Source organism: Ochlerotatus camptorhynchus, unplaced genomic scaffold (assembly GCF_037179485.1).
Source record: "Ochlerotatus camptorhynchus isolate MF236.1 unplaced genomic scaffold, CSIRO-AGI_Acam_v1.1 ptg000021l, whole genome shotgun sequence".
In the NCBI taxonomy this organism is placed as follows: Eukaryota; Metazoa; Arthropoda; class Insecta; order Diptera; family Culicidae; genus Ochlerotatus; species Ochlerotatus camptorhynchus.
The window spans coordinates 283,224-296,564 of NW_027040513.1; the positions used below are offsets into that span (position 1 = coordinate 283,224).

General features: G+C 38.4%; 1 protein-coding gene across 1 annotated transcript in view; it reads left to right on the forward strand.

The window, feature by feature from the left end:
• Ntan1 (N-terminal amidohydrolase 1) overlaps positions 1-12,786 on the forward strand; it is a 73,219-nt gene extending 60,433 nt beyond the window's left edge. Inside the window, exons 5-7 of the mRNA XM_065225399.1 lie at positions 11,701-11,909; positions 11,981-12,142; positions 12,240-12,786. Coding sequence (XP_065081471.1) covers positions 11,701-11,909; positions 11,981-12,142; positions 12,240-12,365 — 497 coding nt within the window. The 3' untranslated portion in view covers positions 12,366-12,786. The remainder of the gene's footprint in view (positions 1-11,700; positions 11,910-11,980; positions 12,143-12,239) is intronic.
• The last annotated feature ends 555 nt before the right edge of the window (positions 12,787-13,341 follow it).

A 13,341-nucleotide genomic window follows, 5' to 3' on the forward strand; every position in this document is an offset into this window, starting at 1 on the left:
AATGAGTTTAAATTTTGGGAGGCTAATCAGGGCCATATTTGGAGCCGTTTGAGCTCTGTGGAGCAGAAATTTCAAATTTTGCATCAGTCTAATGGGTAAACATTGATGAAATTTTGAGTAAATCTAGTTTAGATTGTAATGTTTACATGTGCAAAATCTTGCCTCAATCTGTCAAGTGGTGATCGAGATGGCTTCCAAGCAAGAAGTGCTCCGACAACAAATTAAGGGAGCGGTCGTGGAAAATCCAGGCCAGAGGTGGATCGCGACACAGTTTGGAATCGACAATTTGACCGGGTCCCGTGTTGTAATATCGTTCAAAGAGACCCAGACAACCCAGTGGCGAGCTGGCAGCGGAAGAAAAGCGAAGTCGGCCGACCCCGTTAACGCAAGAAAGGTGAGCGCAATCCGAACCTTTCGATTCGGGACGTGGCCAAGAAAGTCAATTATTCCGTCTGATTCGTCCAGCAGACAGGCAACTAACCGAACCGATAAACATACTACGGTGGCCAAATCCTGCGCCAAGAAGATGTACCGCGACTGGTTGGTGCAGCTGAAATGCATCGAAATGGAAGATGAGACGTACATTAAAGCGAACGCCAAGCAGATCCCCGGACTGGAGTTTTTCGTCGGCAAGTCCCACCTGGATGTTCCGGAGAAGTTCCGGAAGAAGAAGGTCGATAAATTCGCCAAGAAGTACTTAGTGTGGCAGGTGATCTGTGGGTGTGGCAAATTCAGCAAGCCGTATATAATGACCGTTTGCTGTCCTTCCTCCTGTCCCACGAAGGTGACACTCTGTATTGGCCAGATCTGGCATCGTGCACTTACGCAAAACCGGTAATGGAGTGGTACGAAGCCACGATGTTGTTTTTGTGCCGCAGGATGCAAATCCGCCAAACTCGCCAGAACTTCACCCGATAGAAAAATTCTGGGTGATTATGGGGATAACCTCCGGATAATTTCGAAGGTCTTCAAAAACGACAAGAATTTGAAGAAAGAGTGGATGAAAGTGTGTAAGAAACATGGCGCAAGTGTTGTACAGGATTTGATGGCTAGCGTTAAGTCCAAGGTGCGGGAATTTAGCCTAGGAAAAGAGGTTGAATAAACCAACTTGGCAAAAACATAGCTAATATGTGTTTCAAAAATATCCGACTTAAAATTAATTTTTGGTGATCATTTCTGTATGTTGCATTTTTTTTTCGAGTACAGTTTTTACAAAAGGAAATGAACAAAAGGTCAAATTTAACATAGAAGGGTTAGAAGGTTGAATGGACAAAAGGTCGAAATGGGCAAAAAGTTGAGGTGGACAAAAATTGATAAAACCAAAAATTGACAAAATTTTCCAGTGTTCACTCGGCTGTCGACAAAAGCAGGCCACTCTCGATGTGTGCCGCGCGATCGTCTGTTTTCTCGGCAGCAACCATTGTGTGGTCCTCCTCATTGTTCTTCATCAGCAGTTCTTTCGGTCGATGCGTCGTCGACTTTGGAAAGCAACCGTTTCGTGATGAGTGTGTGAGTGCTGACCACGTTTTGCGTCCATTGCTGCAATGGACGCGCTCTGACCCTCGTTGGCGTACAACAATTTGCCATACAATGAAACCACTGGAAGCGGCTCCAGTTCTGATGGAGGAGGCTTTTTGGATAGCGGAAGATAAAGTGTTTATTGTGTTGTACCTTTTGACTATAGTTTTAAGATGTATTGTATAGTGACCAAGAATCCTCGGCTCTGTAAAGTTAATTCGGTTGAGCCTTATCAAATAAATTAATAAACAAACAAAAAAACAAAAATTGACAAAAAATTGTTTAGAAAATTTTTGTTCCGAATTTCTAGTCCAAAGAACTGCTCATGATTTAAAGAAATTTGTAATCTTTGTTTACCAAAGGCTTCCGTCCCTTTGAAAATGTAATCAAAAATTTTCCATTCCACGCAAAATGACGAATCGGAAAACTCGACCTTCTTCAATTTGTTCGAAACTTTGCATAAATTGTCGAAATGTTTATGTACACCGATGAATATGATTTGTGCTTACAAACTGAACGCAACTGAACATCTCAAAATTGTAAACAACGTGAAATATCGCCAAAGGGTGGCCGAAACAGCAACACCGTAAATACTGGTGCGTTTCCCCTAGATGAATATAATGTTTTTTTGTGAAAAATATACAAAAAGGTTAGTTTAGTAATTTCGAGTAAATTAAAAAAAAAAGTGTTATATCTAAATATCTCAAAATGTCCTTGCCAAATTTATGTATTTTTTTTAGTTAGTTCGTCAAAAATGCAAACTTTTGGATCGACTAAAATTATCGACACTTTAAAATTTGCAAAAAAAGTAGATCAAGATATTAGGTCAATTTTTTGATCTTTTAGTTAAAACGTTTTTGGATATAATTTATTCCTAGAAAACAATTTTTGAGATATTTAAACAATTTTCTGTAAAAAAAAAAGTTCGAAAATTTCACCAAAAGTTTTTCTTCTAGGTTTTTTGTTAACTTTCAAATGTGCATGGATTTATACATTTCAAAAGTTTAAATTTTTCATAAGCTTTTTTGATAAAAAAAAAATCAAATTGGGCAAGGAATTTTAAGAAATCTAGATTATATTTTTTAACTTAAAAATATAAGCAAAACACGTTTTCTTTATTTTCCCCGAACAACATAATTGTTATCCACAACTTTGTCTCAGACGTCATTTAGATCAGAAATACCTTTTACACGCTACAATTTTTTGAAAAATTTCAAGGACGTCATTTCGAAAATTTAACAAGATCTAAAATGGCAATTTTTTTACAAAAATGAGAATCATTGTCCGTAGCAAACAATACCGCAAATCTGCATACATATCGGAGAAGGCCGTTCAAAAAAAAATTAGGTTCGCTATTTTGCTTGGAACTGCTCAATTCGACTTCTTATCCATTCGACCTTTTATCCAGTCGATCTTTCTTTCTCTTACTGAAGAGCTTTGAGTGGGTTGAATTATTTCCTTTAAATTCCGATATAATTGCTTATCTTTCGACAGATACGCGTATTTCGTCTACTACTTGCAGACTTCATCAGTGCCAAGTACTCAACACCACTTTTTACCACTACAGTACTTGGCACTGATGAAGTCTGCAAGCAGTAGAAGAAATACGCGTATCTGTCAAAAGAAAAGCAATTATAACGGAATTTAAAGGAAATAATCCAACCCACTCAAAGCTCTCTTCATAAAGGAATTCCTTTAAGAGGTTCGACAAATTAAAATGATTTCTCTTACTCCTTACGACCATTTGTCCTTCAACATTTTGTCCTTCGATCTTATGCCGTTCGTCGTTTTGACCTTCACCCGAGGGTCGGTATTAAAAGTTACTCCTAGTTGGAGCTTACCGCCATAAAAGTGATATTTCAGAATTTAAAATGCAGTGAATTGATCTCTCTTCGCTGCTATGTGGCTCATTTTATTTTCCCATTTATTTATACTTAAATTCAAAGTAAACTTACAACAACGACAAACCATACGGTGGGGCAGTGTTGGCAAAATCAGAAATCAATTGGTATTTTTTCGCTCTCATGTACTCGCAATATAACGCGTGATATTGGAACAAAATATCATGCTTGATATTGATTTTACAAGCTCCTTTGATATTGCGAGACTATCCACAACGTGCAAAAATCAAGCTAAGAGTTGACTCGACACAAAAATGATTCCGTTGCACATCGGTTTCTTAGAAAGAGAAAGCGTAGTTTGCTATCTCTTTTTAATCTTAACCGATGGCAGACGCGAAGGGACTGCTGCAAGCCGTTATGGAAGTTTCGGTTGCATTTGGGTGTAAAGCAAAAATCATTAAACTCAATCTCACCACAGTTTGATGTGATTTGCAGTTGGTACTGATCGATAATTTGAATAACTATTTTATTGATTTAAAGCATATTCTAAATTGTTCACCCTAATTTTCACAAACGTATCTCAATGGGTTTCAAAATCATGAAAAACCAATTCTAAGAAAATCAATCGTGAATATTCAGTATGAGTTTTGGAATAAATTGTAACTTCAAGAAAATTTTTACTATACAAAAATTGTAAAATATATTAAACAGCTGTCTACGAACTAAATTTAAGTAAATACCTTTCAAATAACCTATAAATATCGAAAAATCGGTCGTAAAACGGCAGACATATGAGCTAAAATCAATCACATTTTTTTTAAGGAATGACCCCAAACTTATCATCGGGAGTGTACCTTTCAAAGAGGTTCTCACGATCACTGTCTGCAGAAGTTATTGTTTCGGTGTGTTTTATTCATTTTATACAGCTCGGTCGGAATTTTTTCGTCACCCTTGGAAGAAAAATAACAGTGCGGCCAGATTGCTAATTTCGGTAAGGCACTGGATTCATATGCTATTGAGATGGCAGCAACTTGCTGGATTTCGGAGGAGAAAGCTGATTTCATGAAGTTCAAGGCAGAGAAGTACATATATGCTGTATGCATTTAGAAACAACTTTGATGTATTAATTTTTCATTATGCGGATGGAAAGGCAGATTTGTAGCTTCGACTCGTTGAGCACATTCCGTATACATATGTATAACCATGTTGCATAGGTTTAGATGGGTATTCGATGTTCGGAAGCAGCCATGTTCATGGCGGGTACGCCATCATGGAATCCGAAATGGTGACTGACATTCAGTGTTGGCAAAATCTTCAATCAAATGGTATTTTACCGCTCTCATACGCTCTCAATATCACGCGCAGGGCTCTACATTTTCGAAGCTCTAAAATGAACTCGAGTTTTGTTTCTCTCATACAAACGTGTTCAATGCTTCATTTCTATAACGCCTAGCTAGACTTTTAGCAAGAAATGATAATGAAAAAGAAGCACGCTTAGAAGGAAACGCTGGCTGTGGTTGTTGATCTTCTCGTCGTTGCTTTGCTCATCGCTTTCAATGTAAGTAACGTCGATTTTCTAGTTAAACGAAACCTCATTATGGCTTTCAATCCCCTTTCACGAACACTCTATCACCGCTCTTTTAATTTGTTTAAAATGCGTTATGTCCCGTTTTCGTAAATTTTTTTAGATGAATATGTGGATGGAAGATAAATTAAGCATATTACGTGTAATCTTCAAGTGTTATCACGTGAGAAATGCTTTAAATATGTAATTTCATTTTCCGTCATATGCGTCATGAAACCTCTGTTGATGTGTTTCATGAAAGAGAAAACTATCAAAGTCGAGCGCTCTTTCGCTCATCCGTTTCACCGAAGCTTGAAAGGAAGACCAATGGAGCGACGGTAGAAAGAGAGACAAGCGATTGAATATTTGTTTGTGCACACCGACTGAGGTTCTAGAATGCTGCGAAGTTGTTCGACTTTAACAGACAAAGAAAGCCAGCAGTCTCTTCGTCGCATCGATTTGGTCGATTGAAGCTGATATTGTGACACCCTGATCACGCGTGATATTGGAACAAAATATCATGCTTGATATTGATTTTACAAGCTCCTTTGATATTGCGAGACTATTCACAGCATGCAAAAATCAAGCTGAGAGTAGACTCGACACAAAAATGATTGCACATCGTTTTCTTAGAAAGAGAAAGCATAGTTTGCTATCTCTTTTTAATATACACCGATGCAGACACCAATAGACTGCTGCAAGCCGTTATGGAAGTTTCGGTTGCATTCGGCTGTAAAAGAAAAAATCATTAAACTCAATCTCACCACAGTTTGTTGAGATTTGCACCTGGTGAGTTTTGTTGGTTTGATATTCCGAGCTGCGATATCACAGCTTGCAAACTCAACTGCAGTTGTTTACTTGTTTTTTTTTTTTATTTTATTATAGAGACTTTCAGCCTTAGGCTGGTTCGTCTCTTTGTTTGCTTGTTGATTTTTGTCTACGAAAATTAAGCGTGATCTTGGGCATTGGTGAGATTTGATTTTGTGATATTTTCCCAACACTGCTGACATTGATTTTCAGCTGCACAAAGAGAAAAAAAGTAAGAGGCTGTATCCAAGACAAGACCGTAAATTTGACCTAGGATAACGTGCTCGGTATCAATATGCAGCGACTGTTTTAAGGAAACCACTATTTCCCATCACGGGAACGCCTCATTTTCTGTTGACAAAATTACGCATTTTCGTGCACAAAACGCACGGAATTTTTGGTTTATTCAATAGATAATAAAAAAGCGCAAATGGATGGGAGGAATTTCTTGCTATTTTTTTTCCTTTTTTTGTAGCGTCCTGAAGAAAAATCTACCTAAATTCGAAGTATTTCTGGTTTATTGACAAGGTTATGTAGTATTCGGTCATTAAAACGAGGGTGACGCGTTTGACATAGAAGGCCCACAGCAGTTCACGACGAGCAGCTGAATCCAATCAGTAGCAGTGTGGCTTCTTCCTCCTTCTTCGGCGAATCTGGGGCTCTTTTAGGCAGCCTTGATAGCTATAGTAGCTGCTTGTGGGGAGCCTTTCGTTGTTAACTGGAGAACAATGTACAACGCCACGCGCTGAAAGCACTACTGCTGCTGATGATGATGACGACCGAACACCAAGGTTGCAAATACTCATTTCAGCTAAAACAATGTTTTTATTTTAATTATGAAATAATTAGATGCTATGATCATATTTTGAATTGGTAAGATACAAGAAGACGTTGCAAAGAATGTGTTTGAGAGTCACATCATGAGAGTCACAATCAGCGATTTTTCACACACCCACTCACTCACTCAGCGATCAGCAAATCGCTGATTGTGACCCATAGAAAGCAAAATTTACAGGTTTTATGTTTCAAACGAATACTTTGTAACCTTTTCCTGTAAGTTACAAGTAAAACATGTCATCATACCATCTTTTTGTTTTATTATTCCGAAAAACATTATTTTAGCTGAAATGAGTATTTGCAACCTTGCCGGAAACCAACACTCACCACACGCGGTGATTGAATAAACACCGTTCGGCGAGACCGGATGGAATTCGACTTTGAAATCTGTGCTAGTGAAAACGCTTTTTGCAGCCACTCGGAGATAATTTTGATCACCATTGCAACAGTTGGACATTTGTGTAATTTTCAATAGTGACCTATTAAAAATTGATAAAGTGTTTATTTTAGAAGATTCGTTGAAAAATTTCCAATCGATTGGCATCCGCTATAGACAGAGTTAACCTCAAAACCTGACAACTTTCGTAACGCGGTCGATTTTGGATTTTTGAAATTGCACCCCTAATATGTTGCCGAAAGACATAATCCTACGTCAAAATGTATGGGAAAAAACCTTTACTATGTAATTGTACCTTGTTCAACAATAATTTCCAGGAAAAAAGGGAACGAAAAAGTAAATGAATCATTTATTTAGGTTGTCTTCAATTTGTTCTGACCTTAATATGTATCAAAAGCGTATTATTACCTCTTTCTAAGATTCTATGTGGGGATTTTCAATACTTACTACCAATGGAACAGCGCCATCTGTGCGTAAAAAAGCCTTGATTCAATGGTTCATTAACGTCTGAGAAGAAGTCGTACACGCTATTCTGAATCAGGTCATTGCATACACGCTATTCTGAATCTACCCAGTGACTGGGTAGATGGCACCTATTCTTGTATCCAGTAATGAGTTTTCAAAATCCTGGTAAACTAGTTTTGTTCTCATGAGTAGAATCCACCCAGATTCTGGGTAAATAGTTCTAATCGAAATTTTTCCAAAGTTAAAAATGGCGCAGGTATGAAAGGGAGATTGTTGCGCTGCCAGTGAAAGTTTTAATGCTCAAAATATATAAATCTGATTTCTGGACTTTGAACATTCTCCTAGTTCTAGGTTATCGAGATATTCGAGAAGATATTCTGTGACGCCTTTCTCGATGAAAAATGTTTGTTGCAGTTCCTAATTTTAAGATCTCATTTAATATAAAATCTCAATAAATGGTTAGCATTTGTAACGGTTTCGTTTTGTTGTGGGTTTTTCCTTGTCGTATTCCGTAGTTTATATTTTTCCGACAATACGACCCCAACAATTAATAACAGGCTAGAGGAACTAGTCGGGTGAGGTTATGTTTGATAGAGCTACTGCAGCGGTCATATCATCTAATTTCTATTAAAATGGGTAAAGTTTACCCTTTTATCAAATGTCAACATCTGAGTTACCGTTACCCAGTTTCTGTTGCAGGTACGTTTACCCATTTTTGGGTAGCTTCAGTTTTGACCGATCTGGGTGGATTCTACTCAAATTTAGGTAGTTTTGAAATAGCGTATACAGTAAATCCTCCCGTCAAAACAAACTTCAGGGCAAATGAGCCTGACTCATATTTGAGTACCGTTCACTCAAACTCGCAAAAGCGTAAATCAATCGTACACGGTTAGAAAAAAGTACCAAAAATTAAGTTCTTTTCACTCATCTCGGAGCTATAGTGCAGGAACCCAAAGGTAGGTAAAGCGGGTCAAAGTAATTTTCATTTACTTGTGTGCAGTTTGTATGGAATTTTCCACTGGTTTTTTAACCAAAAGTAAGTTAGTTTTACCCAACAGTAGGTAAATATGATTATATGTTGGGTGGTTTTGCTCCTCTGTTTTTGACAACATTAGAAGGAGAAACGGAGACAAGCTAGTCAAAAGTAGTTAAAAGTGAACTGGCCGTTGGGTACTTTTTTCTTACCGTGTAGAATGAGTAAATTTTTATCAAATATGATTAATTGTCACTCATATTTGAGTGACATTTAATCATATATGGGTGACGTTTAATCATATTTGTGTAAACATTTACTCATTCTATGAGTGACTTACGTTTTTGCGAATTTGAGTGATCGGGATTCAAATATGAGTCATATTCATTTACCGTATAGGCCCTTCAAAAAACTATCTAGCCGAACAATGCATTAGGTCCTAAGTAACATTGATCGATTCTCCTCGTTCACTTTCTCTTTCGTTAATAACTAGGCTACAAATCCATTTCTTGCCGAGTTTGCCGTATTAAATGCTATATAATGGCTTCTTTTATCGAACTATGTGTTGGAAATAGCTGGAAGTATCTATACATGGCCGTGGGAATGCAAATAAAAAATCTACTAAGAGAATCTGTCAATGTTACTTAGGAGCTAATGCATTGTTCGGCTTGCTATCACTTGACTCTACAGTTCGTTATATGTGTGGTCGTGAGATGATCTATTTTGCTCGTGATTTCAGTGCCAACATTTCGAAGGGGTGTAATTGCATTTGTAAACAATGGCTTTAGTTGTCGATTTCTCGCGAATGAAAGCTCACTCATGAAAATGAATGACACCAGCACGCATAGGAATGTTTCCTGTATCAGCTAGCATTTGTAATTTGGAGGGGTGGGTTTGCAATTGCGAGAAATCGACGTCTAAAGCCATTGTTTACAAAAGCACTTAAAAAACACTATATCATTTATCCTTATTAGTTTTTACGCGAGAAGTGAAAGTGATGTCAACAATGTGGTTACATATGAATGATAAAGCGTGAAAAAGAAGCGCAATTCCACATGCCGATCCTTTGTAGATCGAGGTTCATCTTCGATAGGACGAAGTTGCATCCATTTAAAAACCCAATTTGAGTACAGTAGACCAACATTACATCCACGTACCTGGAAGGTTTTCATGTTAAAATGGTGAGATTAAGCAATTTTCAGTCGTGCCTAATCAATAGCCAAATGATAAGAATATCTAAGCTTACATGTTCACAGTGAAATATTGACGGCAGCTCAATCATTACATAAGATACGGCATAACATGTAATTGAAGCCTTCATATTAGACCGAGGTTAGGGACATATACCCTATTTGGCAAAGTTGATGGTTTAATGCTTAAAAAGTGTTCTCAATTATGATTTTTTTGAGTTTATCAAATTTTAAAATAGATCCAAATTTTACAGTTTTAGGAAAAATATTTCCAAAATTACATCTTTGTTTTATTTCCGATGTACGATAATATTACCTACAACTTCTCAGACATGATTTTGATCAATTTAACCGTCCTTAAATTGAAAAATAAAACTATATTTTTACATAATGCTTATAAAAAAAAAAAACAGGAATATCAACACATTTTCAATGGACAATGTAACCATTGGGTAAAACGAACATATGTGCAAAGATTTATTCAAACCTGAAAGAGTCGGTACAAAAGTGGTTTTATTTTGCCGTATTGAGCTGGAAATGCTTCATATCAAATAAAGTTGACTTAAGTAATTGAATGCACCAACCATGAAATTCAAATTCTCTTTCATTCATTCATGATAAATTACATCGTTAATTCCGGAAAGAGAAACGATTCTTCAATTGACTTAACCCAATTAAACCACCCGTCAGCGCTTCTCCTTTCAACTCATCCCAAATGTTGCATCGTCAGGCACCCACCCCAACAAGTTGACTACAAATTAGTCAAACCGCATAATCACACCACCACCCATCGGCTCGTCGAGAAACAAGACCCATAAATGTCCATTAATCTACCAACCGCTCGAGCTGCTGGCTCATTTGATAGGCGATGTCCAGCCACATATGATTCCGCTTTCAGATCCATTAATTCCATTAGACCGCCGGGTTGCAAGAACAAACAAAATACAACCACGAAGAAGTCGGTGTGAAATGACTCCCTCCCCATGAATCATGATGGTTCGCTAACGCACCCGAACGACACTTTGTTTAATGCAATGGAAAATAATGTCCTCAATTGAATTTTATCTTGCTTACATGGCAGTTCTTTCTCTTTCAAATGAGCAGATACAATCAAACCGTGTAATACATCACTTGGTGCCTAGGGTGGGTGAGCCAGAAGTGGAGGAACTAAGACAATTTATTTATTAAAAAATAAATAAACGATATGCATATCAGTTCTGTACGTTAAAGGTATAGCTATTTAGCTCGGAAATTATTACATTGTGATTATTTTTTTTACATTTGTTGAAAACTCGACCGTTGTGACAGTTGGTAACTTTGGTGCCTATAATAGTGGAACGCGTTGGTTTCTAATGGACTCCACTATTGTAGAATAACTACCGCAGCTAAAGGCGCAAAAGAGTCTACATATAATGGAAATTTCATGTTTCAAGTAAGCAAATCTACTTCATTTTAGAAGAGTTTACTATGAAAATTAAATGCATATAGCTTTCCACCATCATTCTGACATAAACCCCATACGCAACTATTACTGGAACACCTACCCTACTGTATGGAAATGGATGCGGACAATCGACGACGGCGGTCCAAAGTGGTCCATTAAAAGCAGCTAGGGCACTTAATTCAATCTTCATCAGTCAGCTGCTGTGCGAGAGTGTCGTACGCGCTGACGAGAAGTGGTCCGCCAGTTGCTCCGGTGAAGGTCAATTAGAAAATAATTAAATCAAAAAATTGACTCCAATCAACGATACTCTCCCCGGGTCGGTAGTGAGGAGAGGGAATGCCCGGACTTGTTGCTCGTTTTGAATGGTGCTTTAAATGATTTTTGAGGAATGAGAATCCTCAGTTGCAGTTTGATGTTCAGGGATAAATTAACGTTAGACGATTGGCAAAATTAATAATTCAAACACGGAAAATAACTAAACAATCCATACTTTCGCACATGACGTAGAATAAATGACGGGTTCGGGTAAATGAAGTCCATGAGTGCTTATTTTTTGTGCTAAGCTTCGTCAACTAGCGTCATACAAAAATCATTCATGAAGCAAATCAAAACAACGAGACTGCAAACTAACACTGCTTTTCTATCATCCTTCACTCCCTTGCAGAGTCCTTCCACAAACACCCACTGGAGATCGATCTGACGCAGGCCTGCGTCGGCGAACTGAATACCATCCTGCGGGGAGACCTGAACTGGCCCATCATCTACGGCATCGGGGTGAACGTCAAAACGGGAGAAATCTTCCCGGCCACCTTCCCGGACAAGGGCCCCGATATTCAGCTGCGCATGGCGCGACACTTTACCGGTGGCCATCAGGTAACCACCACTCATTAACCATCGTTGACAAATTTAGTAAAATCCAAAACCTAACTGGCGGATCGTTTTAGGTGCTCGATATCTATGATTCCACCGTCGGAATGCTCCGGATCGGTCCATTCAACTACGACCCACTGCGCGGGGTGGACCTCTGGTTGTCGCAAAGCGACGAATTCATTCTACAGCATCTATCCACTAGTCCCGAGGTGGAACCACCCCACTTTGCTATGCAAGTAAGTTTAAGCTCGTAGCGGAGACAGGAACCTAGAGGCCTTAAGCATACTGCTATTCGGTATGAAACGTACTGATTGATTTTCATTTTTTTTTTAGGTCCGTGCCACACTTAGATACATCCAAGATAACCAATTTCCAGCGGTGACGGTGTTCCGGAATAATAATCCGCACTACTTTAGACGGGATGAGTCGACCGGCTGTTGGACTCCGGTGCGGTTCTAGGAAAAAAAAAAAAGATGTTCCCTATATAGCTATTGTTTCTCTCACTGCAGCCTCATAATCTTTATTTAATCCTAGTATACCGACCGGCAGACACGTTTGATTATTGATATTCTACGATTGCTTCCGAGCATGACTATTGATTTATGTTGTTCATCTCCTGGATGTTGCCAAACGAGCTTTTTTTCTTAATTTTAATTGCTTTGGAGCGCGGTTGTAGAGACGTTGTTGAGTTGAGCTAGGAACAGCTAAGTAAAACGAAAAACCGGCTACAGGAAAATTATAGCGAAATTTGATTTCAGACCCGCGAGAATGGATTCGAATTAGATGAACATAATGTACAGCATTTGGTTCTCTTGCCGTTAGAAATGAGTAAGTTATACGGAAACTTGAATGAAAACAATAAAATAAAATTTAAAGTTCAACAAAAATGCGCTGATGGCGATTCTGTTTGAAAGAAATCCTAGCAGCTGTTTATAAATAGCTCATGCATTGCACTAATGGTTATAAAGGCTGACTTAAAGTAAATTGGTACGCACAACAAGACCTATAATTCGTGATTCAATATGTTTAAAGAGTCCATTAATGATTGCTTTACAGTACTTTTATACAGATGGTTACATTTCTCCAGTTCGAACTAAATCTCGAACCATCCCCTTGATGGCGCCCATCAGCGCCCGCTCAGTGGAAACGGACACGAAATCAGCGCTTTTCTTCCATTTTGCACGCATTTGCTGGATGTCATTGACTGCCCCGCCGCTTCGTCGAAGTCGCTGCTTTGAAATTGCCCAGTATTTTTCGATTGGTCGAAATTCCGGGCAATTCGGAGGATTCCTTAGCTTGGGGACAAAATTGATCCTTTTTGACAGCATATCAGATGGCTTTGCCCCTATGCTTGCGGATGAACGGCAATACATATACGCTTTTTCAGGCATTCTTCGATGTAAACTTGGGATGTCATCGTCGAGGATGTGACGAA